This window comes from Mustela nivalis (assembly GCF_964662115.1).
Source record: "Mustela nivalis genome assembly, chromosome: 7".
Taxonomy (NCBI): domain Eukaryota; kingdom Metazoa; phylum Chordata; class Mammalia; order Carnivora; family Mustelidae; genus Mustela; species Mustela nivalis.
In genome coordinates this window covers 23,717,769-23,744,195 of record NC_139026.1, presented here as the reverse complement: position 1 = coordinate 23,744,195, position 26,427 = coordinate 23,717,769, and the positions used below count along the sequence as shown (strand labels likewise).

At 44.4% G+C, this 26,427-nt stretch overlaps 1 protein-coding gene across 1 annotated transcript in view; it reads left to right on the top strand.

Moving 5' to 3' along the window:
* The window catches only part of ELK3 (ETS transcription factor ELK3), a 68,768-nt gene that overhangs the window by 2,524 nt on the left and 39,817 nt on the right, over positions 1 to 26,427 (top strand). Inside the window, exon 2 of the mRNA XM_082739260.1 lies at positions 24,831 to 25,039. Coding sequence (XP_082595386.1) covers positions 24,833 to 25,039 — 207 coding nt within the window. The 5' untranslated portion in view covers positions 24,831 to 24,832. The remainder of the gene's footprint in view (positions 1 to 24,830; positions 25,040 to 26,427) is intronic.

The following is a 26,427-nucleotide window of genomic DNA, read 5'->3' as shown; positions in this document are numbered from 1 at the left end:
AAGAATTTTAAGGAACCTGCTTGGAACTATGGGGTTCCCTTTACTGACAAGGACATGCTGCTTGAGGACCGTACTCCTGAAGGGTTTTGAGGTATTGGTATTTCTCTTCTGGTGGCAAAGCATGTCCCAAAAACAGCCCAAGGAGGGTGTGAGTCAGTGGATGTGAGTACAAGATGTCCCTAACACAGTGCCGGGCATAGCAGTAGATGCTCAATAAATTGTTGCATTGAAAGCTGTGAGTAGGACCACGACACTTAAAACAAATAGATGAGAAAAAGCACTTTCCAGATTGTAGGAGAGGCCCCTTTCAGTGAACTACAAACCAGCCTGGATAAACAGACTTTGGGGAGTAATTTTGTCCTCCAGGTGACATTTGGCAGTATCTGGAGACATTTTGGTTTCATAACCAAAGGGGGTCCTCTTGGCATCTAGTTGGTAGAGAGTCAGGCATGCAAACTACCCATCCAACAAGGTACAGAGCAGCCCCGCCCCCAAGAATTTTCCATCCCCAGGTGTCAGTAGGGCGTACTGTGAGAAGGTCTTATTTACATTAACAGTGATGGTGACTCTTTTACCTGCCTCCCTTCAATGAATAGGACATTTACAAGTTGTCAGTTGCACTTTTCTGTCACATATGTACCACTGTGCATGAATTTTCTCACTCTCACTCTCTCTTTTTGGTCAGTAATATGCCATAGAATGACATTGAAATGATGAATTGTGATGGTTTACATTTTTGGGCTGAATTAGACCATCTCTGAACCTCACTTACTTGGTACTAATGCTTTTCAGACCAGATGGCAATAGCCCAGATAGGACAGAGCAGTGATTTTTTTTTTTCAACCCTAGTTGAATTTGAAATTTTCTAAAACATTTATTAAAGATGTCCTCTTCTTATTATTAAAAAAATTAATAATTTAAAACTGCTAATAAACTGCAAATATAACTCTGAGGTCATATTTTGAAATTTATATTTGTAATAACTTTTTGGAACTTGAATCTTTTCCTGAAATTGGTTTTAAAGTCTTTCCAGTCAGAGCATTTAAATTAAAATATTCCTTTCTTAGCTGTCAGATACTGGGTTTTGTGTGTTCTGTGCTACCCAGTTATATTTATACACCTCTCTGGTTCAGAACACCAGTGTGGTTGCAAAACATTACCTAATGACAAACTGAACACTAAAAAAAAAAAATTATCCAAGGATGTGACTTCCTGGAGTAGAGTCACCTTTTGGGGGTGAGGGGTGGGTACTGATCATGAATTACTGCTTCTGAATTAATGACTTTGCTCCTTCTCAGTCCTAGAGACTGATCCAGCCACCTCTCTGTGCCCCAGAACTGGGGTATCTCATTAAACTTCAAAAGCAATACGTTCTGTCTGTTTTGGCTGTACCTGGGCTGCAGGCAGCTGGCTTCTGCCCCTTCCTAAGGGCCTATACACACACATACACATTGCATACACGCACATACACACTGGGCATGGGGGTCATTTGAATGAAAGACCCCAAGATTTTTCCATATGTTTCAAGCAAGAGCTTTTTATGTCCTGGTTATCCATAATTCCCTTTGTCTTTGTATGTAGATTTATAACATATTTGAGATTGCACTAGCATGATAATATTTTCTAAAGGTTAGGTAGGTTTTTTTCTGTTTTGAAAAAATATTAATGTGAATTACGTTAGGAAGATTCAGAAAACCACGAAGAAAAATATAAACATCTCCCATAATCCCACTGTTAACATTTTGGTGTATATTTTTTTGGTCTCCTATAATGTGTGTGTGTACACACACAAATACCCACATGCACATATAAAACTTTTCATTGGAGTCACACTGTACTTTGTTTTGTAACTTATTTTTACTTAACATACCATTTTATACATTTTCATAACTGGTACCAAGACCAAAAGTACTGCACATAGAACATGCATTTATTGATCTAATAAATGTGTTGTCTCAACAGTGGATTGACATACTTTTTTACATGGACTTGTTCAATGTTTTTGTCTCTGTGGCTCCAAGTAATGTTCTAAGAATGCTGACCTCTTAGAAGACTGAATTCATATGTGCTATGAAATTTGGGATTTTGATGAGTTTCTGTATGATTTAAGAATGAGTCATGATTTGCAGCCGAATATCAAGATGTAGTAACAGGAAGTCCAGGGCTCTACACATCAAAATAGAATGTTAAATGATGAGAAAGAGAAGCTAGGTTAAATCAAAAACGTATCTTGAACTTTAACTATAAGGTGGGAAGAAGGTGCCTCTTGTTCATTGTGACAATTCTGAGTTATTACTGTTTCATTTTATATCCAGAGAGTTTCCAGACTTTGAAACTGAGGTTTTCAATGGCTTTTCAGCTCAGGATGACTATTGCCCATGGTCAGTTTGAATTAAGATCATCCAGCTTTTTGGTTGAAACTGTGGCAGAGAGACGATGGTTTTGTGGCACAGAACTCTGGTTTTGCCACTTACAGTGCAGCCCCAGTAAATGGAATTGTGTGTGTGTGTGTATGTGTGTGTAAAACCTTCTGTTAATGAATCCTAAAGGCCTTCAAAAACGGTAGAGCATTCAGTCTTTAAAGTAATTGCAGAAATTTGACTCCTACCTATAACCAAAGAAAAATGGCCTTTCATCTATTACCGGAAACTTAACGTATGTGTCAGCAGTTTAAAAATAAACCTTGAATTGGTCATTTCAATAAACTGTAATTTGGTTTGAATTGCCACTAGGAATTATTAACTCATCAATTATGTGTTTTAATTTGCATTTCCTGGAAAGCAATTATTAAATTATTCTAAGAATTAAATGGGATTATTTTATAACTTATCTTTGAGGCTTATTTTTATATTTTTAAAGAAATTAAGATGATGGTTTTACTCATATATTCTAAATTAAGTTGGACTAAAATTAATTTACTCACCTGCTCTAGAAAGAGGCTCTAAAGTACATGGTATCATAAGTATTTCTAAGCTATCATATCTAAGAATAATTCCCAATTTTCCGTGTGTAAATATGGAAATAATGGGGTAGGTATAAAACACGCTTATCTAATGCCTTCTTTTAGACTGAGGTCAGGAATCCTTTACTCAAAGAAGTAGAACAAGGAATCTGAGACCCTGATTGTTTTTTTTTTTTTAATTGAGGTATAATTTTATACATGGAAATGGACAGATCCTTGATGTTTTTGTGTATACCCATGGAATCTCCACCTCTTACCTCCAAATAGAGAATATTTCCGTCACCTGAAACATTCCCTAGCTATTTTTTTAAATTACAGTAATTTCATGAGTCTACCCTGTAGGTTATTAAACCTCAGAACACTTTGATAAAATACTGCAGTATTTTTATTTAATCTGCTTGACTGAAAACTAATCATTAGAATGTGGGGATTTCCTCAGCAATACCATAGGAGGAAAAATCCCTTCTACATTATTTAATACCACATGAGTTAACCAAAAGTAATGTGTGTGCTACAGGAACAAGCAGATTCCCTTAAAGCCAGTTGTGTTGAGGGGCTATCTCTGAATCTCTCTGGATGGTGAAGTGATTCAAGTGTAGAGGTTGGGATAATCCCTTCCAAGTCAAGTTCTTTTGTCTACTTCTGTGGAGTAAGGAACTTGAATCCCAAGAGTTGTGAAAACATGATGTTAATTTTTGTTCTCCTCCCAGCCAGCCAACTTCCAGGCATACACAGTGATTTAGGCGAAGTATTTTGTGGTGGGAAAAGGGGTTCCCCATAAATTTCCCCTTCAATCCCATTCTGGCCCCTTGTAGAATAAGGAACCCTTGAGGGAAGGTTGTTGTTGGCTGCTGTGCTGCATTTCCTCCTTTTTGTAAGGTTTGCGACAAGCATCACTCATTTCTAATGGCCGGGTCACCTCATTCTTGGGAACACCAGTGACTGTCTGAACTGGATGCTGAGTAGGCCAAGATAAGATTGTGATCACCAGGTTCAGTCCCTGCTCCTTCTTTCCTATAGTCTTTGAAAAGGCTCTGTCCTCCACGGCTGTGTCTGAGGGGTCCCTCATTCCCTCTGGCCGTCTTTAGTCCCTTGTCTCCCCACAGGCCAGAGTGGTCCTTTGAAAACACAGGTCTGACCATGCCACATGTCCGCCTCAGATCTCCCAGTGGCTTCGGCCAGGTAGAGACTGGAATCCTTCATGTAGGCAGTATGCCAGCCACCCTGGCTTCTCATCCATTCCTCACAGGCGTCCTGTGCCCTTTGTCTACGGGGCCTTTCCAGATGCTGTTCTTTCTCCTGGGAATTCCCTTCCCCGCCCCCACCCCACTCCCATCTATCCCGCTCTCTCTGCTTTGCTACTTTGTGGCCATCCTCCAAGGCTCGGCTTTTGCTGGGCCTCTAGGCTGGCACTCCGACCGTCCAGGCTGGCACTCCGACCGTCCGTCATCCAGCCATCTGCCCCGGCCTTCAGAGAGCCCTTGCCGTATTGACTAACAGGTTTCCTCAGTACCCTCTCCAAATTCTCCCTCCCCAGATTCTCACTATCCAAACACAGGTACTAAACACTTTGAGATCTCGTTTTCTGGAGATGGGGCTGGTGTCCGCCATTATTCCTTATTACTCATTATCCCAAACTCAGGAACAAAAGAGGGTTGATAGCCCGGCCTCCCTTGTTATCCAGAGCCTCTGCCAAACCCTTGAATCCTTTAGACTTGGAGAGTGAGGGAGGTACCTGCCCACCGATGCGTCATGATGTATTTCACGTCTGTCTCAGCCTCAGTCTGGAACCTCCCTCTGGGCCTGCTCTGTTTTTCTCATCCTCGTAATTATCCCAGCACCTTGTCCAGTACTTGGCATTCATTGAATTATAAACCATCTGAAGGGGGAAAGCTTGCCGTTGGACTTGATAAAGGTCTTTATGGCCATGCATAAATCCAACCCTTTGCTAGACAGTAAATTACTTGGATTAATAAGAGGCCTATCTCTTGGTGAAATCATGAAGGCAGCCAGGAAGAGCCTGTACAGAGGATATGTCATTTTCCAGAGTTTTTGTCTGGACTTGCAAGAACCGTAGATGAACAGAAACAAGTTTGTTAATATCTGAGAGGACAAATGTCAGCCTTGTTGTTGCTACCAGTGTTGTACTGGGAATGGTTGGTTAACAGTTAAATAATTCATAGGTCAGTGCAGCTTGAAAGGATCTTGATGTAAAATTTTTTCCGTGTTAAAACCTATCATTCTACAGCAACGATCATTGGTCTTTTATCAAGATGTCGACTGACCAAGTTTTGGTCATTCCTCTGGGCTGCGTTCCATAGTATTTGCAGTTAAAAATCCTTCCTCGCTTATACTAAAACCTGTATGTAGCATTTGTCTATAACTTCTTGTAATTAATGATGTTTCTGATTGATTTCTGATTGATTTCGAGAATAACGAAAGACTCTATATATTTGAAAGGATGAATGACTAATACCTCCGCTGTTTTGGGGGAAGGAGGGCTGGGTCCGCTGTGCCTTTCAGCTGCGTTTTGCCAAAGAGGAGTGTGTTGATAGTCAGACCTTGACTTACCAGAATGTATGATTAAGCAGATTTCTCTCCCTGCATTTCACTGTCAGGAGGGAGAGATAAAAACCCAACGGCAAAACAAGCCCCAGAATTTATTCCAGGATGTGCTCAGAAATTCTCTGTAAGAATTAAACAGCAAGGATTCTCTTACACTGTCTGCATCTGTAAGTTCTCATCATCCTCAGAATAAGGATCCTAAGGCCCAAAAAGATCAGAATGCTCGATTACATGAGAAAAGGGGTCTATGGTCAGATAGTTTCCTAACACGGTTAAGAAGAGCACTTTTCTGGTTAATACTCAGCTGGGAACGTTCTCTCCCCACTCCCTCCTTATTGGATTTTGGACAGTTTTCCTTTAGAGGCTAAGATACAAAAGCCATGGTGGTTGGAGTTCCTTTGAAAGTGAAGAAGATAAGCATTGACAGGGGAGTGTGTGTGTATGTATATGTATGTGTGTGTCTCCGCATACGTAGGCGATAAGAGAAATGCCTGAGTCGAAGAGAGTGGGACAGTATGATCTCACTTTTTGTTCCTCCTATATCCAGAGCCGCTGTTCTCACAGAGGAGTCAAGTCCTAAGGGAGCATAAGGGAACATTTGCTAAACTTCTCGCCCAAAAGAACCACTATTTCACTGTGAGAACTCAGAAAACTTGGTTTTTAAAAAAATACAATTTATGAGAGAAGAAACGAGAGATTCCTAATTTCAGCAAGTCTCATTAAGAACATACAAGAAGGGAGCAAACCTTTTAGTATTATTTGCAAGAGCATATCTGGACAACAGACCTCCATGTTCTTGTATGGTTTTGCATTTTGAAATCTTCTGGAATCTAGAATCCATGAGCGTTGGTAGAGATGTTATTTCTGCTAATGTCTCTGCCTGTTTTCCAAGACCTAGAAACCAATCACATAGACCAGAAGGTATTGGGTGGTAGAACATTAATATTTATTTTTATTTCATTTTTTCATTTTAAAAAAGTATTTTAGAACAAACATCTCCAGATTCTCCAAGTGACTTTCTGAGCTCAGAACTGGAACTGATTAAACCCCAGGCAGAGAACCCCATGTCACATCCATGCTGAGGCCCTAGTGGAGGGCAGGAATGCCTATTGATGGGCCAAACCCATCTTTGATAATCGAGGCCAAAACGTCACTCAGTCAGCCCCTCGATGTTCTTATGACCTTTGCTTAATTGACTGCTTTGGATGCCTTAGTGCTGATTCTCAGTTCTGCATTTATGATACTTGGATAAACTGAGCAACTTTGAAGAGTGCTAAAAATTCTTAAAGTGAATTACATTTATTACAAATGTATATGCTCTTGGAAGAGGCCCGGAATCCCACAAATGTCCTGGGGACACTGGGGTTCTCTAAAGCTCAGAGTTCCTGCTCTTAGATAAGAGCACTTGGCCTGCTTTGATTTAAATCAGAGCTGAACCACAGTAACAGCGTCCTCTGCCAGCCTTTGCCACATCCTTTGCTTTTTTTTTTTTTTCCCCTCTTAACCTAAATATTATACCTAATTTGTCTTTAAGACCTTGACATAGAAGATCATACGTGCTCTAGATAATGAAAATGTAAAAAGGGCGACTTTCTTTAGCAAGGGGGACAAGATCTCTAAAGCAGGATCCAGCTGTTATTTATTTATTTATTTTTTACAGTTAATATGTTGTGGCACAGTTATTGGAAGAGGAGAGTATCATGTTGTATGTGGCATTTCAGGAAAGGGCCGAGCCACGTTAGCGGATGGCAGATTCCCGAATGGGAAGGGAGGGCCATGGGGATGCTTTGGGGTACATATTGGCTGTTTGATGCTGATGCACCAACAGCTAGTCTTTTCCGTCAGAGGCTGTTGTAGGCTTCTCGAAGGATGTGGGTGTGCACGTTTGCCAGACACAATGAAGAAACCAATGGTCTCCCACTTATGACTGTGTTCATGTTCTTTGGTTCATTTACTCAGTGCATGTGGGGGGGGGGTGGGGGTTAGTAAATAGGTTTGAAATACAAGGCATTGGGAGGGTTTTGAAGTTACTTTCTACTTTTGCAATTCTAATTCTTAGAAATAACAATACTTACCATGAACACCAAGATATTTTAAAATGTGCTCCCCTCACTGGAGTGAGTCGACAAGTCAGGCTCTATTTTTCAGTAGACGTTCAGTGGAAAATGAGATGCCTTTGTGTGCCATGTTACCCTTATGCCATTGTATTTTTGCCTCATGTTAAAAAGAACTCTGTGAGAAGTTGTTGACGTTTAGTAGAACCCCTGCATTTGGTACCACGAGGCACAAATATGTGAGAGAAACAATAAAACCATAAAAGGGCTGGTCTACCTTCCCGACTGGAGACGCAGCTAAAATCCCCCACAGGTGTCCACCACATGAGCAGGTGATGACATTTGGAAGACAGCAGCGTCACTGTTTTTTTATAGTTCCCTTGGAAAGTGGGTATATTATCATAACAGATTATGTAAAAATGTTGGTGCCTCACATTTGCATTTCCTAAACCGTGGCAGAGTTTTGCTGAGAAGAGCACGGAAGGAAGGAAGGCGCATGCGCTGAAGTGCCCACAGAACGTAGAAGCCCCTAGAAGCATCTAGAAGTCCAGAGGAGTCCATTTCCTTGCTTAGCTAGCCGTCTGTGCGAGGTGGCAGTACTGGGTAGAGCAAGACCCAAACACGAGCTCGTGTCCATAGACGTCAGCGGAATCTGGATCTTTCCAGGAGCCACCACATTTTGACATGCTAAATTTTAGGAAAAGGAAAAGCTTTATCGTATTATGAGCCATTTATAAATGATCTGCTCAGAAAGCTGTATTATAAAGTTTTAACACTGCTCATATACTCCTGAAGAACATGAGGGTCAGCTCATGAGCATCCTTTTCTCTTGTATTCTTTTAAAAAGACTCTAAAGTGGTTTCTGTAGATCTACCTCAAGAAGGAAAGCTAACTTTGCCAGGAGTGCCAAGGTTGGGGCCAGTTTCCTTCGGGAACTTAGCCATCCAGAAATGATGGAAGAATTGAGGCTTTATTATTTGAAGTTCTATAGAAGAGACAAGAGAAGTTTCTCTGGGAAGACCGTGACTTCTCTCCCTCTCTGGGCCGCTACTAGGGCCATGAAGGAAAGCTGGAGGGAGAAGCTCAAGGGCTCCTAAGATTAGCAGCCTGATGTGTCCTGCATGCATGAGAAGCAGCCACTGGTGATGAGAGACGTGTTCTAATGCCAGTAAATGAGGTAGAGAGACTGAGCCACGCATGGGCAGCCTGGGGGACCCGCGGTGGCTTTGGTGGGCCGTGGTCACACCAGAGAGAGATTTGGAGGACCAGACAACTGGGCCAGGAGGAAAGGCTCTGCATCTTTCCCGGGGTGGCACTGGAGAGGTAGGGTTGTGGTACAGATGTTGGAGGCGGCCCAGATGGTGGGGGGGCAGGGGGAAGGGGGGCAGCCAGGGAAGGTGCACAGATGGTTACCTTTCTGACAGGAAGTGCCCAAAGCTGCAGTGGGGCTGGGAGGCTGAGCACAGCTGTGCACATTTCCCGGTCGCCGGGGTCCCTTGGGAATCCTTCAGAGAGGAAGAGATGGTGTCGCAGCCCACACCTGACCCTGCCCGGGCCTCCTTCCTCCCCCACCCTGGCGTCCGCCCCGTGTGTGCGCATGTGTGACAGAGACAGGGGGATGATGTCGGTGAGGCTGTGGGTGGCTGGGTGGGTGGCGTGTGGGGGACTGGCCCGAGGAAGAAGGGCACTAGGGCTAAGGGGAATGTGTGGCTGTTACCACGGATGGCGAAGTGCAGTGTCCAGATTTTTAATTAGAAGAGCCGAAAATGTGAATTTTCTTTGACGAACCCCATTTTATCTTGCACTTTTTTTTTTTTTTTCTAACGTTTCCACTGGGTGGTGCTGCGGGAATTCCTACCTTTTGCCTTGGATCTACCCTTCCCAGAAAGACGCCTCTGAAGCATAATAGGAGGAAGTCCTGATTTAGAAAGATTTTACAGTTTCAACACAATGGAAGGGTCTGGAGGATGCTCTGGCAGGAAATGTTGGAGTTTCTGGATGTGGAAAATCCACCATCATTCTGTATCATGCACAAGTTTTCTTACTATGCTGCGGATGGACTTTTTGGCTTTCGCCAACTTATTTAGCAGAGAAGAGCTTTCAGGTTTATCTGAAAGATTACGGTTTTGTTCTAGTGAAGGCAGTTTGTAAGATTTCCTTTATTTTCGATTTTCGTAAAACTATAATAACCAAGTGAGCAAACAAACATTTCCTGATGTTAAGACAACCATAGATTTAAAAAAATCTCTCTGCGAAGGTTTGATTTGAAGCTGAAGGTATCATTCCATTCCCGTTTCAAAGAGTATTTGTGCAGGGCACTGACCAAAAGGGTAACTTGGATTTTTATTTTCCAAATAATTATACAGAGTCTTTCAGTCGGAGGGCGCTCGTGTGTGGAAGGGGAGAGGGTTCGCCTAATCCCTGTTTTACAGATAAAGAAGTTGGAACAGGGAGAAGTTGACCTCCCTGCCCGAGATCGTGCAACTCTTTAGGGCCACGGCTGCGATGGAATTTGTGTTCTGATGTCTAGATTTTCCCCCTTATGCATAGGATCAGGTTTTTAAAATATGAATAGTATAGAAGGTTAGGTAAAAGCTTTTTCATTCCAAGTCACATTCCAAGGGGAGTATGGGAGGGAAAAAAAACATACCCACTGGGACTTAGGGAGCTCATTTAATGGAACTCACACGTAAGGAACGTTAGCAAGATTTTGAAGTAAGTTGTACTGTATGCAAGGCAGCATTTTGTTTTCATGTGCTTGTCATGGCCCTCCACAAAAATCCCAAACATTGCTCCCTTAGAACCTGAAACAGGGCTTTGCCGGAGGTGTCTGTTTTTAAAGGAACAGTTCTAAGTTCCTGCCGGGTGCCAGGTGCTGTGCTAGGTACTGTCACGTGGTCTTAGTGGGGTTCCCAGTGTGTCCCTATTCGCAGGTGAAGTGTTGCCCGAGATTCCTTCTGTGGTCAGGAGAAATGCATGCAGGTTTGGCGCTGTGTCTCTGGAGCCAGGCTAGATCCCTCGCGTTTCTTTTCTTGCCTTCCATCCTCTTGTTCTGCTCTGTGCGCCCACACTGAGCAGGATGGTCTCTCCTGGTGAAGGGGGGCTGAGTGACAGAAGGGACCACGTCTCATGTCTAGTCTTCATAATCAAGAGCTACCCTCGATTATTTAGTGAGGGATGAACCTGGAGCGTGTCTAAACCAACATACAGATCTTCTTGAAAAGGGAGATTGGCTTAAAAAAATGATGGTAACATGGGTTCACAGTTTCTTTCTTAAAACGGAGCCAGTTGGGATTCCTGGAGTCACAGATGAGGCAAAGAGAGAAATGAACAAGGAAATTCCCTGATCTGATTTGTAGTGGGAAAGTTCCATCTCCCACTGAGGTAAAACGAGGCTTCTCTCTTAGCAGCAGTGAGGTGTGCATGTGGGAAATGAAGCCGCCACTGGAGGAGCTCTTTGTGGTGATCAAGGACCTGGTCATTGGAGCCAGATGACCCTGGACAGGATTCTCTGTTTGTCTGTCTGACTCCTGTGGCCATGAGCATCTTATTCTACCTCTTGAAGTCATGACTTCCCTGTAGAGCATTAAATTTAGGTGTGTGTGAAGCACTGAGCGCAATGCCTGGTACATACGAGATGCTCATCAAGTGTTTGCATTAAAAAAATCTCCTGCTTAAAGAAGTAACAGATTTGGGGAGCTGATATTAGCCCTTTTCTTGAGAATTCCATGGAATCTCCGTACTGCTAGCCAGGGAGGAGATACCTAACATTTCCTTTAGAATAGAGCTCTTATGAGATTTATAAATTTAGTGTTTTACAAATCCTGTTGAAATTATATGTATTTTGTATGAGTTTACCTTCCCTGCCTCTAGAGAACTTCAGATTCTTAAAAGAGTCTGTGGACCGAATACTGGAAGAAGATACTGCCCTGGGGGTGGTGGTGGTGGTGGTGGTGGTGGTGGTGGTGGTGGTGGTGGTGGTGGTGGTGGTGTGTGTGTGTGTGTGTGTGTCTAGACTCTGCATGTGATTATATGCTTTAAGTTGACTCTATGAGATTGTGGGTATTTGGCTGTTTGGGGTCCATAAAAACAGTGTCATATAGTTCAACCTAACGGTGATAATTGTTAAGAAATAACAGTTGGAAAGAGCATCATAACGAAAGAGATTATAATGAGGTGTGAATATAGCTTCTTTTCATGCGTTATTTATCAAAAACTCAAAAGATAAACTTTGTCAGGGATCCTCGGACCACTGTTAATCCAATTTATCTAAAATAACTTCTGTGGATGGTACTATAAAATAGTCTTGATGTTCCACTGGGGATTCATTGATAGCTTTATCACAGCTAATGAATCATTTTTCTAGCTCCATATGCTTTTGATCCAAATGGCTACTGTTGAAGGAGAATTTGCTTTGTATTTTTTTCCCCCTGTTGAATTCATAGGGTTAATTACTCTGGGGAGGAAACAAAAGTCTCAGTGAGTTTTCTTGGGCAAGAAGAATGGCAGCGTTCTTCCAGAAAGCAGAGTTCGACTGTCGTGTTGAGGGTTAAAACCAAGCTGACACACAAAGCAAAATGAAACCAGAGCTGCAATTACAAAGTGGGACAGATGTAGGAGGCCAGGTTTCCTGTGGCCCATTTTCCAGTTTCCTGCCTGCAACCTGCACAAGAGGAAGCTGAATGTTACCAAGTATGAGAACTGAAGGGGAACGTGCTTCGGGCAAGAATTAAGATAGGCACACAGAACACGGGCAACAAAAACAATGGCAAAGAAAGTGAATGCTTGGGTTTTAGTCCAAAAATGTCTGTCTGTTTCAAGAAAAGACATTGTCAGTAAAGCCTGTGGTTCCCTGCGAGACTCTGTGGCGGGGGACCTGGGGACGGGCCCGGGTTGTTGGAACCTCTGAGTTTTATAGTCCTACTCCTCTTTCAAGATGCTCTTTAAATACAGTGGGTTACCTGAAAAGATTTTCCCCTGCAGTGCCCGGGATTTCTAAATCTGCTTCCTGGGCATGTTGATAAATGAGGGAGGTGGATGTGGTTAACCGAGGGGCTATAATGAACTACAGCCTCATTTTGGGAAGGCTGGGTGACCAGTTGGCTGCTTTGATCTAACAGGCTTGTGTTCCTTTAACTGCCCAATAAAATTGTGTGTGATGTTTTCAAAGAAGAGATTAAATGGTGATGTGTATGGTTAAGACTGCAGAGCACACTCTGTGTGTGTGTGTGTGTGTGTGTGTGTGTATGTGTGTGTGTCTACCTGACGAGCCCTGTGGGGAGAGGCAGGGCTCCTGCAGTCAGAAGACACTGGAGAAGTGGACAAGTCCATCTTTCTCCGGAGATTAAAAAGAGAATAATAAAATTATTCTATGTGTGGGCTACTAGCATATTCTAGAAGAGTCTCTGAAGTCACATGTTATAGTCCTCACCTTAAGAGTAAAGAAATTGAGGTTCAAAGAAACTTAGATTCACTGCATACCTTTTTTAAAAAATATAAAGCAAACTTTATTTCTTAAGCATTTTTGAGTATACTGTGTAGTAGTGTTAACTATATGCACAGTGTTTTACAGTTACAACATTGTTTTTTATCTTTCAGAAGTAACTGAAACTTCAGTCGCATTAAACAACTCCTTTTTTTCCTTCCCCCAGGCCTCCCTCTACGCCCTCAACTACCATTCTCCTTTCTAAGAGTTTAACTACTCTAGATACCTCAAAAGTAGAATCATCACTGCATGCCTTTCTATAGAATGCCTGTTGTCTGCCGGTGCCATGTTGGAAATGCTGGGTGACACTCGTGTAAGGATGGCTATCACTAAGAAACCCCATTGGTGGGAGGCTTGTGGAAGGCTCTGTAGAAGGCAGAGATGAAAACAACAGTCGGCCTTGTTGAAGGCTCATAACGGACAGGGCACTGTGCTGAGCTTTTCCCCATACACCCTCTCATTGAAATGGACTTACCTCTTGGAGGTACAGAGAAATAGGTCTGGGCTTTGTAGGCAGTCTATTATTTATGAACCTTCTGGATTGATTACGGTTTCTTCTTCAAGCCCAGAAAGGACAAACTCTGTACCAGGAACATTAGGAAATTAGGGGATGTTGCCAAGTTAGGGAACACAGAGGTGCCCAGGTGAGGCAGCCTGGAGGGAAAATAGGCCCTTTTCCATCTCAGTGCAGGTCTATCTGAAAATGGGGAGAGGGGGTGAGACAGGGCAGGGTTGTCTAGTAGTGGGGTGGGAAATGGCATGGACATGCAGATGTGGGAGGAAGTAGAATGGCTCAAACACGCTTTCCCAGCCAGAGTTAATGTAGCCATCCATTTGCTTTTCCAAAGGAAATTTACCCATAGAGAAGTCACTGATGAACCAATGGAGTTGCTTCTAATATATCCGGAGACAACAGTTTCATGGGTCTTCTTTACAGTGTCTCCCCCGCCACCCCCTGACAGTCTCTTTCCTCAGAGGGAAGAGTTATTTGTAAAACCATACTAGCAGAACATTGCTAACTGATTATAAACGGTAAATAAGTAGACCGAGTAATGGCTAATTTCCTTCTTTCTGTTTATCCTGCCCTTTAAACATGGACAGTCTGTAGCTATTCACAGAACGAATGAGAATACAAACATTTGTTAGTGAGTAAAAAGAGCTTTAAGGGGCTTGAACTTGGCCTCACAGATTGGCTTATTATTATTTTTATTAACGTGTAGTGGTTGATGATAATGAAAATGTCTTTTGAAAATAAATTTAAGTAATTTAAGTAGGGGCACCTGGGTGGCTCAGTCAGTTAAGCATATACCTTTGGCTTAGGTCATGATCTGGGGGTCCTGGGAAGGACCTCTGCTATTCCCCCTGCTTGTGCTCTCTCTCTCTCTCTTTGTCAAATAAATAAATAAATAAATAAATAAAATCTTTTAAAAAATATAATCTTTATTCCACCTCAAAAAAAATAGTAAAAAAGACTTCAAGTGTGGGCTGCATAGTTACAAATACTGTCCTTACTTACTTAATGCTTTAAAGGTACTCTGTGCTGAGTTACTGCCGATCTCAAATAATACAAATTGTTGTTTTCCAGTTCCTTGACTTAGGTACCTAAGCTTTGTTTTATATAATGAAACGGTTTCTGCCTTTTCTCTTGGACATTGATAATATAATGGTATACAAACACTTTGTAGGTGCTGCTCTGGACAGAGGAGTGGAAATTAAGAGAATTTGTAATGTTAACAGTGTTAACATTCAGCCTCCTTTCTCTAACCAGTCACGTTTTAGCAAGCGAAAAGACATACTTATGGAGCACCTACTTTGTCTGCTTCGTACACAGAAGTTTTTCTCCTCCTTGAGTCCTCTAATTTCTGACTAAAATTGTGGTTTGTGTGTGTGTGTGTTTTAATGTTGGCCAATTTCTTTAGTTCCCACAATATGTAAGCTTTAGAAAATCAAATAATTCTGTCCCCTCAACTCCCACCTTAGTGTAACTTTAAAAATGAAACCAGGAACATGCAAAGAGAAGTGTTAGGTTGCCATCAATAGAAAGAAGAACAAGTAAGTTGGTATTTCGACTTCTAAGAATGGCAGCAAAAACCACCTCCTTTGCATAGAGTCTGGGCAGCCGCATCTCGCAGCCAGATGTCTGGCGCCACCTTGTGGCAGACAGATAGAAGGCCCACTTCCGAGAGAAGGGAAAGCAGCTTCTGGAAGTAAAGAGCCATTGTGAAGAGATGTTCCCCAGGGGCACGCCTACGTTTTGTGGGGCTTGAAGCTTAAGCATTTTGAAGAGACTGTCTTTGGACCACCTCCTCCAAATTAGAAATAGAAAATTACCAGGGCCCCTAGCAAAGAGTGGGTCTCTGAGATTCACTTACACTATAAGGTTCATTGTGAGTTGGCCTCAGAGTGCAGATTCAGGGGGCCCAGGCAGTGCTGGCAGTGGTGGGTAGAACCGAGTCTTCTGTCAGCTGCTGGAGGCTTGGAAGGGAGCACAGAACCCCTGCTGCTGGGTGACTTCTGTTCTTCAGGCTCAAAGTTGGGTGGGCGGAGGTTGCCTCTGGGTAAATTGCAGGTGCATTCCCTTCCAGCCTCCCAGGCCAGTTCTTGCTTTAGTCTTTGCTGATGCTTCCAAGCCTGCTGTGGGGGGACTTCTGCCTCTCTACTCTCACCCCTTTACAATTTGACCCATCCTATAGTGTGAAGGGTGAGTACTCTCCCTCCTCTGGAAAGCCTTCTCCAAAGAGCCTAATCCTGATTCTCGTGCATGTTCCCTGCAGTGTTACAGAGCACGTAAGGGCATAGGCTGTGGCATGGAGCTAACCGCAGTTTTATTTATTCATTCACTCATGAGACAAATGTTTGTTGGGTGTCCAGGCTGACCTGTCACTGATCTAAACTGAGGATAGGTGAGTCAGCAAAACAAAACAGCATTTGGGACCAGTACTTCTCAAGCCATCAGTGGGAAGGGACTACTTCTTAAAAATTTCTGAGAAACTGTGGACTGATAATTTTGGGACATACAAAAAAAATAAAGAACAAAGATACCAAAATAGCAGCCCGATTTTTAATGATAGACTTTACAGGCATGAAATGACATTTCAATAAATAGAATAAGTGTAATGAGGGAAAATTACAAAAAACTACATAGTCCTTGAAAGTGCATGCAAAGGCAATTAATATAGATCATTATTAATACTGGAAACTTTTTTCTATGTAGTAATTTAAACCAAACAAAAAGTTTGTAAGTGAGCTAGAGAGTCCCTGTATTAAATGCCTGTAAGCGCACTTTGAACGCACACCATATTTGTCAGCACTGAACTTTTCATGGAGTAAGAGTTTGGTTCTTGCTCACTAATGAATTCAATCTAGGTTGGATACAATAATGCTATTTGCAAGAGATGATGTATCTAAACTATTCTTGTGGTTTTTTTTTCAATTACACTGGAGAGAAGCCAGTCTCACAGAGGTATGTTGACAGCACTAGAAAAGAGATTTTGCAACCCCGTTTCCACAAACTCGGGATATTAATTTTTTTCTTAACATTCATCTAAAAGCAAATATTGCATTTACAGTAACTCCTTGGTTAGTTGCCAGTTCCCATAATTTTTCCTATAAAGTTATAGTTATATTTAAATCTTTTAATGAAATCAGTGAATTCTAGATTTTTGTATACTTTTGGGTTACAGTTGAAAAACCTCAAATATAAAACATGTTAGTGTGGTCCCACTTCACGATTCTGACTAGTGTCTAGTTTGTAGTTTGTGCCAGTAAGATGAACCCACACGGATCACATATGGGATATAGTGATAGTGCCAAGTGGCAGTAGAAGTCTCCATATACTTATTCTTGGTTTCTGTACTCCTATCATGGGCTGGTGACCAACAGTTAGCACTGGTTTGTTGACCACACACGGGATAGACTATTCTAGGGCCCCTGCTTTTCTCATCTACAAAGCAGGAACAGAAAATGGATGTGTTTTTGAATTAAATGAGATAATACAGGGAAAGGGCTTGATGGAGGGTGAGGGCTTAATAAAACTACAGGCTGTGTACACAGAAGGCAAAGATAAGGCTCTTAGGATTAGAAAATACAGATAAGTGAATGAATGAATGAATGAATGATTAACTCTGTGAGGCAGACCGTGAGAAATGCTGAAAAGATTTGTGGCATGAGTGTGTGTGCACCCGTGTGTACGTGTGTGTGTACGTGTGTGTGTGTGTGTGTGTGTGTGTGTGTACACGTGTATGTTGCTTTCATGTGGGAGGAGCCCGGTGGCCTTCCGGTCTTCTTAGTTCTTAGTGCCTATTGTTCCAGGCACCGGGTTTAGCATTGGGATGATTGCTGCGTTTACTGGTCTCCCCCTGTTGGTGAGTGCAGGGCTTTCCCTGCCCTGGGGAGGGAACAGCTGTCTCTTCTTTTGTGCTGGGTGTTCATTGGACCCCCAGGGGCCAGGGGAAGTGTGTGGGGGGAGCGGGGGAGGGACTGGGGGCTAGTGCCCTTGACTGGAGGGAAGGATGTGGAGAGGCTGAACCTGGGGCATTGCTATTGCGGTCCGGTGGCTCTCAAGGAGGCAGAGGAGGGCAGCCAGGCTGGTGACTGTGATTGCTGTGTCCAGTATGTTGCATCCTTCTCTCTGTGGCTCCATTCGGATTCGAGAACAAATCAAGGATACTTTTCGCAGTCTTTAAAAACAGAAGAGTTGAAAACACAGAATGAGGGGTAGAAGGTGACACACAGTCTGCTTAGGGGTCTCTCCCCAGGGCCAGAAGACAAGCCCTAATGGGCGGTCAGCTCTGCCCCCTCCTCTCCACATCTGCTGCCTGGACAGGCCTGGGGAAACTACCTATGTGGGCTCCAGCACCAGCGGTCATAAGCATGTTGTCACAGATGTCCCTTAGGATGTAACTTTAGAACACTTCTCTTTTTCTGACCCAGTAGCTTTCATCTGTGTGACTCTGCGCTGCCCCCTCCAGGACCATGAGACCTGGAGTGGAGTTAGCCCCAGGGGAGGTGTGGGCAACCATGGGCTCATAGCAGCTGGGAGGCCTCTGGCCGAGTGTCCGGAACCAATGTTTCTTAAGCCGGAGTCAGCAAATATGTGCGCAGGGATCTGAATTTTCTCAGAATTTAAAAAAAAATTTTTTTTTTGTCCTTTCATTTTTGATGATAGTCTAAAAAACCACATAAACATATAAACTATCCCCAAAGAGCTAAAGAGTCTCCTTGGATTCCAGTGACTTCACTGGGCTCATTGCCTAATGAACAAAAACACCAAGGTGATACAATATCTAAATGACGCCTTTGAGCTACGTGAAAGCTAAATGACCTCACAGCATACTCTATGAAGAGGTTTCCTCGTTGCTTAAAAAATAATAGTAAACATATCAATAACACCAGGTAGCAGGTGTAGTTCAAGGGCATGATGAGTAATTCGAGTGATCCTTACAACAGCCTTGTAAAAGAGATACTTTTATTATCACCCTCCCCATTCTACTTACGAGGATGGTGAGGCACAGAAAGGTTAAGGAATTTAGGCAAGGTCTCACAGTCAGATAGGACCGGTACTTGAATTGGAAACCAGAGGGGCTGGCTCCTGTGTCTGCTCTTACCCCCCCTGTAACCTTCCAGACAAAGTGGCTCACTCCCTCACTGCTGCAGGTTGTAGGGAATAATTGTGCTTCCGTGAAACACTGCACCCTCTGGGTGATGTGGTTCTGATTTTCGGAAAGCTAATTTACAACTCTGTTAATTATAGATAAGTGACAGCAAAGTAGCTATTGTCTATAGATATGCAAATTCTATTCTGTCTTTCTCTCTCAGCACTCAGTTGATTTTTCTCCCACCCTCAGGTTTGCTCCCTGTGTGCCTTCATTTCAGTGTTTCTGATCTACAAATGTTTCTGCCGTTTGGATATTTTTAACCTTGTTACAAGGTCTGTCTAGTTCCCTCCTCGATTAGTGAGTAAAATAAAATCTTTACCATGTTTTCATTTTTATATCTGCATGAGAACAATGTTGTTACTCATTTTGAAAATTAAAAAAAAAAAAAAAGATTTTATTGACAGTGAGAGAGCACAAGCAGGGGGAGTGGGAGAGGGAGAAGCAGACTCCTTGCTGATGCAGGACTCAGACTGGATCCTGGGATCCTGGGATCATGACCTGAGCTGGAGGCAAACGCCCAACTGACTGAGCCATACAGGTACCCCCAGAATTGCTTTAACAAAGGAATTTCTCAACCCATAGCTTCTTAGTAAGTTTCTCCACGACCTTCTGCGCAAGCCCCGCCCCCCCCCCCAGGTGCCCACCCCCTTAACCTGCTCTGGCTGTGTTTTCCTGTACAGCTGTTCTCCCGACACTATAGTCAATATTCCTATGTTTGTTGTTGTGTATGGCCTGTCTTCTCCCGCTGGGATGTGAGCTGCATGAGGACTGAGGTCTTCTTCTCTTCTGTTCACTGATCCCTCCCAAATACCCAGATGGTGTTTGGCATAATGTGAACGCTCAAAAAAAAAAAAAGTATATATATATATATATATATATATACTTTTTTTTTTTTTGAAAGGGTGGGGAGAGAATTGAATCTTTATAGGGTATAGTGGTATAAAATATATCTTACTTAAAAGGGCTTCATTGGCTCAGTCATTGCCATAACCTTGCTGTGAGTTTGGGACATCTTTCAGCAAAACATCATCTGTCACATATAAAATTAATCAGTAATTTGAATGGGACATGGCAGGCATTTGCTTTGTAAACTTTGTTTTATCATTATGTAAGAATCATAAACCTTAAGGAGCTTATATCCAGTATTGTTTATATTGAAGGGAGAATATAGTAGGAGTTTTAATGAAAATCATCTGTCAACAGAGGGAACCTATTTCCCCCCTCTCTCCTTTAAAAGGAAGTATGTGTGTTATTCAAATTGGACAAACTGTTTTAAATATCTAACAAAACTTCCGTGTGTGGCGAGATCTGGGCTGTAAATTACAAAGGGAGAGGAGCGCTAGGCAACCAGCGGGTGGCTTTGCTCTGGAGGTGGGTCTGGCCAGGGCGGGCACTGTCCTCTTTGAGGGGAAGCCAGAGGAAGGCCAAGTGTCTGATGCTGGGAGGCACCTCTTCTCGTAAGATCAGAAATGGACTGATCTCCTAAATATTGAAGTGCAGAGTTTGATTTTTGCATAAAGAATGGCGTGGCGCGACCAGACAAAACTGTGTACGTTCAAGATCAGGTCTGGGCAGGGGAAGGGGAAAGAGAAGCATTTTCTCATGAGCAAAAATTCGATGTGGGGAATATTTTTAAAAGATCTGTAGCAATTTCTTTCATGTGTTTTGCATATTTTAAGCAGGGGATTGTGGGGACTCCCGCTGCAGGAGGTTAGGCTGAGGAAATATTTTAACTTAAAGCAGGTCTCCGTTTGCATAATAATATATCAAACGTAAACTTCAAGTATCCACTCTTTCTTGAACTTTTTGCTTAATAAGAGCTACAGTATGCTGTCTAGATTGCTCACGTTCCTTAGGATGGCAGCCGGAGAAATTGGACTTTATTGTACCTGCATTTTTTTTTTTCCGTGAAACACATTTTATTATAGAGGAAGAGCGAGAGCAAGCGAGCACAGGCAGAGAGGTCTGGAGAGGCAGAGGGAGAAGCAGGCTCCCTGCCGAGCAAGGAGCCCGATGTGGGACTCGATCCCAGGACTCTGGGATCATGACCTGAGCCGAAGGCAGCCGCTTAACCAACTGAGCCACCCAGGCGTCCCTGTACCTGCATTTTAAGACCGAGTGCTTTATTAAAGATTCTAGGTGTCAAAGAATAAGAAAAGAATTAATTTTAAAACTTTTCTCTGGTGATAGAAGTACTCATTTGGATGAACTTGCTAATATGTTCAGTGCTGGTCGTTGTTGGAAGGGCGTGCTTCCCAGTCATGGCGTTAGAATCTTTTCCAGTGTCCCAGAGGGGGCAGAATTTGTCACAGGCAGAGGTGATAGATTGTGAGCGTAATTGTATGTGGAAACAACTGCGTAAATGTTGATTAAATGTATTTAATCGTAATTAAAATAAATTAGGATTGGAGCTAAAAGCAGCACAGCAAGTGCCCTTGAATGGAGAGAACCATTGCAGGGATGTCAGCTGGGGGCCTCTTGCCTCCCCCCCCTCCGTTGCCCACATACCCTCTTGTTTTAATGGTGTTTTAATCATCTGGGTGATTAGCGCCCAGAGGGCTGGGAGGGCCTGGAGCCACGCGCCCCCCCCATCCCAGAATTACCTCTGCCCATGGTTGAAGGGGCCGACCTGTTCGTAGGTGTGATTATAAACTCCCAGGACAGGTTTCTGAGTCGCGTGTGGCTGGGATTTCCAACAATAAAGATGTGTGTGCTCTACATTCATTGACACTGGAAGGCCAGTGAGGACACAGGAGTGGCCAGCAAAGCTGCAGAAGGCGAGAATGAGGACCCCCGCACCCGGCTCGCTGTGCTTTACGCAAGAGTGGCTTGATGCCAAGATCCCCGCCTGTAGAGTGGTGGCAGTCACACTTCTAAGTCCTCAGAGGTCGTCGGACTGTGACACCTCAGTGTGGGAGACTTGGGGGGAGGGCTGGGAAAGGAAGGTTCCAAGGCCCACCCTGCTGGTCTCTAAGCGCTTGGCAGGGGCAGCTCTGTGAAGTCCGGTTCGCAGCTCCGTGCCTTCCCTTGGCCCATTTCCTCTACTCCAGAAACCCAGGAGACCCTGATGTGGGGCCCCACCCCCACCACTTGCTCCTCTACTCTTGTTCATCGCCCTCTTTTCTTCTTCTGCCTTTCTCTAAGGCCCTAGTGGTTCCTTGGCCAGCTGGTGGCCCTCGCAGTGAGATCAGGTCAGCCACCCCCACCCCTACCCCTGGCACCGTTCAGCACGTGTTTTTCATGTCTAGACGCACTTCACGATTGTGAATGCGACCCTGCAGTGCGAAGATAACGGCAATCCTTTGAAGAGAGAATTTTTGGAAAGCAGAGGCACTGCATGTTGTCATAGTCAACTTTGGCCGCCATGGTGCCACCTGACAACCGGCCCCACGCGTCCTTGGTGCATCATGGCACTTCTGTTTCCCGCAGTGAGCTTCAGGGATGCTGCCTTAGCCTGTGGGTCGTGGGCCCGGGCTCAAGGCTTTGGGCTGAGTTCATGTTGGCTCCCTGTGTTTCATTTCGGGGCAGTAGCCTCACAGCAGGGACAGGAGCATGAGAGGAAAAGTGCAAACATGTGGCGCTTCTTAGACCTTGGCTCAGGATCAGCATGGTCATGCCTTCCAGTGAATGTTGCATTGGCCAGATGGAGTCCTACGGTCAAGGTCAAATTTCATTGGGGTGGGGAGAAAGAGCTGCGCCCCCCCCCCCACCTCGTGCACGGCTGTGTGGTCACTTCAATAGGAGAAGGGGAGGAAGATGGAGAACGTTTCATCCTCCTAACTTATGCCCAGAGAACATGGTTCCCATACCTGGGGTTGGGGTCCCATGAATGGGGGTTTCAGACAGCACCAGAGGCTTTAGGAGTCCTGGTTGGCAGAAGCAGAAAGTGTAAATACATTCGAATACACAGATAGGTTTCCTTTGTCCCATCTGGAACATGCTGGTTTGAGTCCATGACCACCTCCCTCCCTGGTGCCCGAGCCAGAGGCCCGGCCGCCCCTGCCCTCCAGACTTCCAGACCCACGGGCAGCCTTCTGCCCTTTGGAGCAGTTCCTCTGAGCATCTGCTTGAAGTTTCCAAGATATTTTAAAGCTTACTGTCTGAAGTGTTCGGCCAAAAGAATACCAAAAAATTTGAGACGCCTGTTCGCAATTCTTAGTGCCAACGATGAGAAGCGAGCCTGTGGCTTATCCACAAATAATCAGGAGGGTGGGTCATACTGGGAACCCGGGCTGGCAGCTGCCACACATCACGGCAGTTGTGCTTACAAGACTCTTGAAATGCAGGGGCGGTTTTGATCTAACAGTGACATGATTTACTGTCTCACAGACCGAGTGGCCATGGTGGCGAAGATTCATTTCTGGAAAGACTATCTCCTTTAATGAGCCATAAATAAAATGCCTTATGGGTTTTTGGAGATCATTCCTAATCTGCTTTCCTTTAACTGAAAAGCCCGTGGTTGCTTAGAGAGAAAAAAAATAATGTGTTCTTTTGGCTAAATATGTGAAAAGGAAGAAAGAAGTGAGTGCTTGTTGGATGGTGACATGTCCGTTCCCATGTGGGAGAAAAGTAACTTGTCCACCTGAAGGCTGCCCCTTTAAGAAGATGCGGGGAAGGTGTTGTGGAATTGACACAACCAGTGGCCCAAAGGGGTCCTGGAAGGAAGTTATCCTGGCTATCAGGTGTCCTGGACTCATGCCCCTTGCTCAGTACCCCTCGGCTTCGGCATCTCCTTGTTGCTCTCCTTGTGGGGAACCCTAGTGCTCTCTGGTTTGTCCCCACCCCCAGCTTGCTTTTGAAACTCCAGCTGGAAGCCAATTTTCCACCCTCTGGTCATCCCTGGCTTCCTCAACCCGGCACCCCTCAACTCACCCCCACTCAGCGCAGAGTGAAAGCCGGGGCACTCGGTGTGTCCAGCTGTGACAGGGGACCTGAGGTACTGCTTTTGAGACCAGCCCAACCACCTCTTTCCTCATGCAATGAATGTTTTCTCCCCTCTTCGTTGAGAGGATTTATTTTTATTTTTTAAATCTTATTTTCATTCCATGATAGTTAACATGCAGTGTTCTTTTCATGTGTATGATACAGTGATTCAGCAGGTGCAGATGTCACTCAGTGCTTGTCATGATGAATTACCCCCCTTAATCCTGGTCACCAACTACTTTAACAAGCGTGCATATAATAAGTGCATTAGTATTAGTAGTAGAATCAGTGCCCGTTGCCATGAAAGTTCCTCAAATGTCTGAAGATAAGGAACTACCTGGGGGGAAAGGGGAAAAAATTTCTTCAGGGAAGTTCCCTCACAACTGGGTCATCACAGGTAAGTAGGAGTTTACCAGGCTCCAAGGCTAGGGAACAGCATTTTAGACAGAAGGAAAAGCCCTTACAAAGTCTACACCAGAGTCAAAGGAAAAGAGTATTTTCTAATCCAGTCATAGCTGGGAAAAATGCTTTTCCCATCGGAGCGGTTGTGGCCATGGGTTTGATCTGTAACAGGACAAATGTCTGGTGAAGCAAAGGGCTCTTCACGTGGCGGTGGTGATCCTTCAGTTCACAAAGCTGTGTCCATTGGGCCCCCGAGACATGTGGCACCGCGCTCAGTTTCGAAGTCCGGGGAAGATGCCGAGCAGCCCCACAGAGACCCTTCCCTGGGCAGCGCGGCATGTAGTCACGCTGACAGGCCGAGCCCAGCCCCCACTCCTCATGGGGTCCAGATTCACAGCAGATCACGGGCTCCGAGACTGACCAACAAAGCAGTCAAGAGTCTGGTTGGGAACAGACTCCCGTGTTAAGAGGGGACTCGCTGGAATGAGGACTCATCATGCAAGTGGGAGCTCGTGAATCGCTTTCACGTTCCTCCCGATGCCACCCCCTGGCTGGAGGGGACGCGTGTCGTGACTACAGGGATCACAGGGCTTCCTGGTATTTCTGAATCGGGGCTGTTTACCTGAGTCCGAGTGGCCTGTGGGGTCGACGCAAAAGCGGTGTTTTGTTGGGTTCCCTGTGGAAGGGAGGGCAGGAGCCGAGGCGTCCGGCCCGAGGCCACCCCCGGCCGCCGTCCAGGTGGGCACCCGCGCTGACGGCTCTGCCCGCCTTCTCCCCCGCAGGTATGGAGAGTGCAATCACGCTGTGGCAGTTCCTGTTGCAGTTGCTGCTGGACCAGAAACATGAGCATCTGATCTGCTGGACCTCCAACGATGGTGAATTCAAGCTCCTCAAAGCAGAAGAAGTGGCCAAACTGTGGGGCCTGCGGAAGAACAAAACGAACATGAACTACGATAAGCTGAGCAGAGCCCTTCGATACTATTATGACAAGGTAAACCCTCGAGCCTCGCTCGCATGGAGCGCCGCCTGCTCCTTTCCCTGGTGAAAGCAGATGGTTGTGGACCATGAAGCAGATTAGAAACATCAGATGGAGGCAATTTGTGCAGGTTTTTCTGGTGGAAGGGAAAGCTGTGCCATAGGGATTTTTTTTTTTTTTCCTAGAAGCCCTTTGCATGTTCCTATGGGTCGAATTTTGTTCCGTCTGCATTTTCCCTTAGAGGTTGCTGCAGACCTTTGCTCACAGTAGAAATTAGTTGTCAGGAGGTTCTCAGGCCTCCCTTGTTGTCAGTTGCTTGAGTGACAGAATGAACGTTAAGATCTAGAAAGTCTGCGCATCCCGACTGGTCTGCCGTTCACTCAGATGGGTCTTTCCTGGAACGTTGGTAGCTTGGGCAAGTTATTTAGCAACTCAGAGCAGCAGTGTCCTCATTTATATGAGGGGGTTCATACTAGTGCCATCTCGGCATTGTTACGAAGATAAACACGTTCAATGCTTAGAACGATGCTTGCTGGGGCACCTGGATGGCCTAGTCGTTAAGCGTCTGCCTTTGGCTCAGGTCATGATCCCAGAGTCCTGGGATCGAGCCCCACATCAGGCTCCTTGCTCAGTGGGGAGCGTGCTTCTCTCTCTCCCATTCCCCCTGCTTGTGTTCTCTCTCGCTGTCTCTCTCTCTCTGAAATAAATAAATAAAAATCTTAAAAAAAAAAAAAAAAAAAGAACGATGCATGCTACCACCCCGGGCTTTGCACCTTTGTGGGAAATTTCCCTAATTAAAAGGAAAGCCATTTTCCTTTTTAAGTCACAGAGAGGAGACAGAGCGCTTTGTTAAGTGGTGACACAGCCCAGTTGCCAAGCAAGGACAGTTGGGGTGAGTTCTAATGCATTTCTGGAAAAGCAGTTAATGTGGCTGCGAGGGCAAAATTATTGCTCTTCAGAGGTAATCATTTCAGGCCTGTAATTTTGGCCTTCTCTGCGAGGATCTGTTGGTGCTGTATATTTAGCCCCACAGACACAAAGACTTAAGAGTCCTAATAAGGGTAAGCTTTTGTTCTGGATTTGCAGTTCGTATTGAAAGGTGAATTAAAAGCTGATTTAAATATTAGTTCCTGATCTATATTTAGTGCCTGCCTTTTGCCAACCTCTTTGGAATTCAAGACAGAAGGATTACACATTTCAGGAAGTGGAGACATCATTAATTATAAAGTGTTCCTTTATATGATCGTAATTACATATGATTATGTCATTGAAATGTTAAAGGTGCTTTCCTTTAATGTAGCAATTAATTAGTCCTGGCATAATGCGGAGTCCTACGAAGAAGTAAAAGCATTTCTTGCAAATTGCACCGTCTGAAAGAGTCGCAGATGGTTTATTGTTTTGCA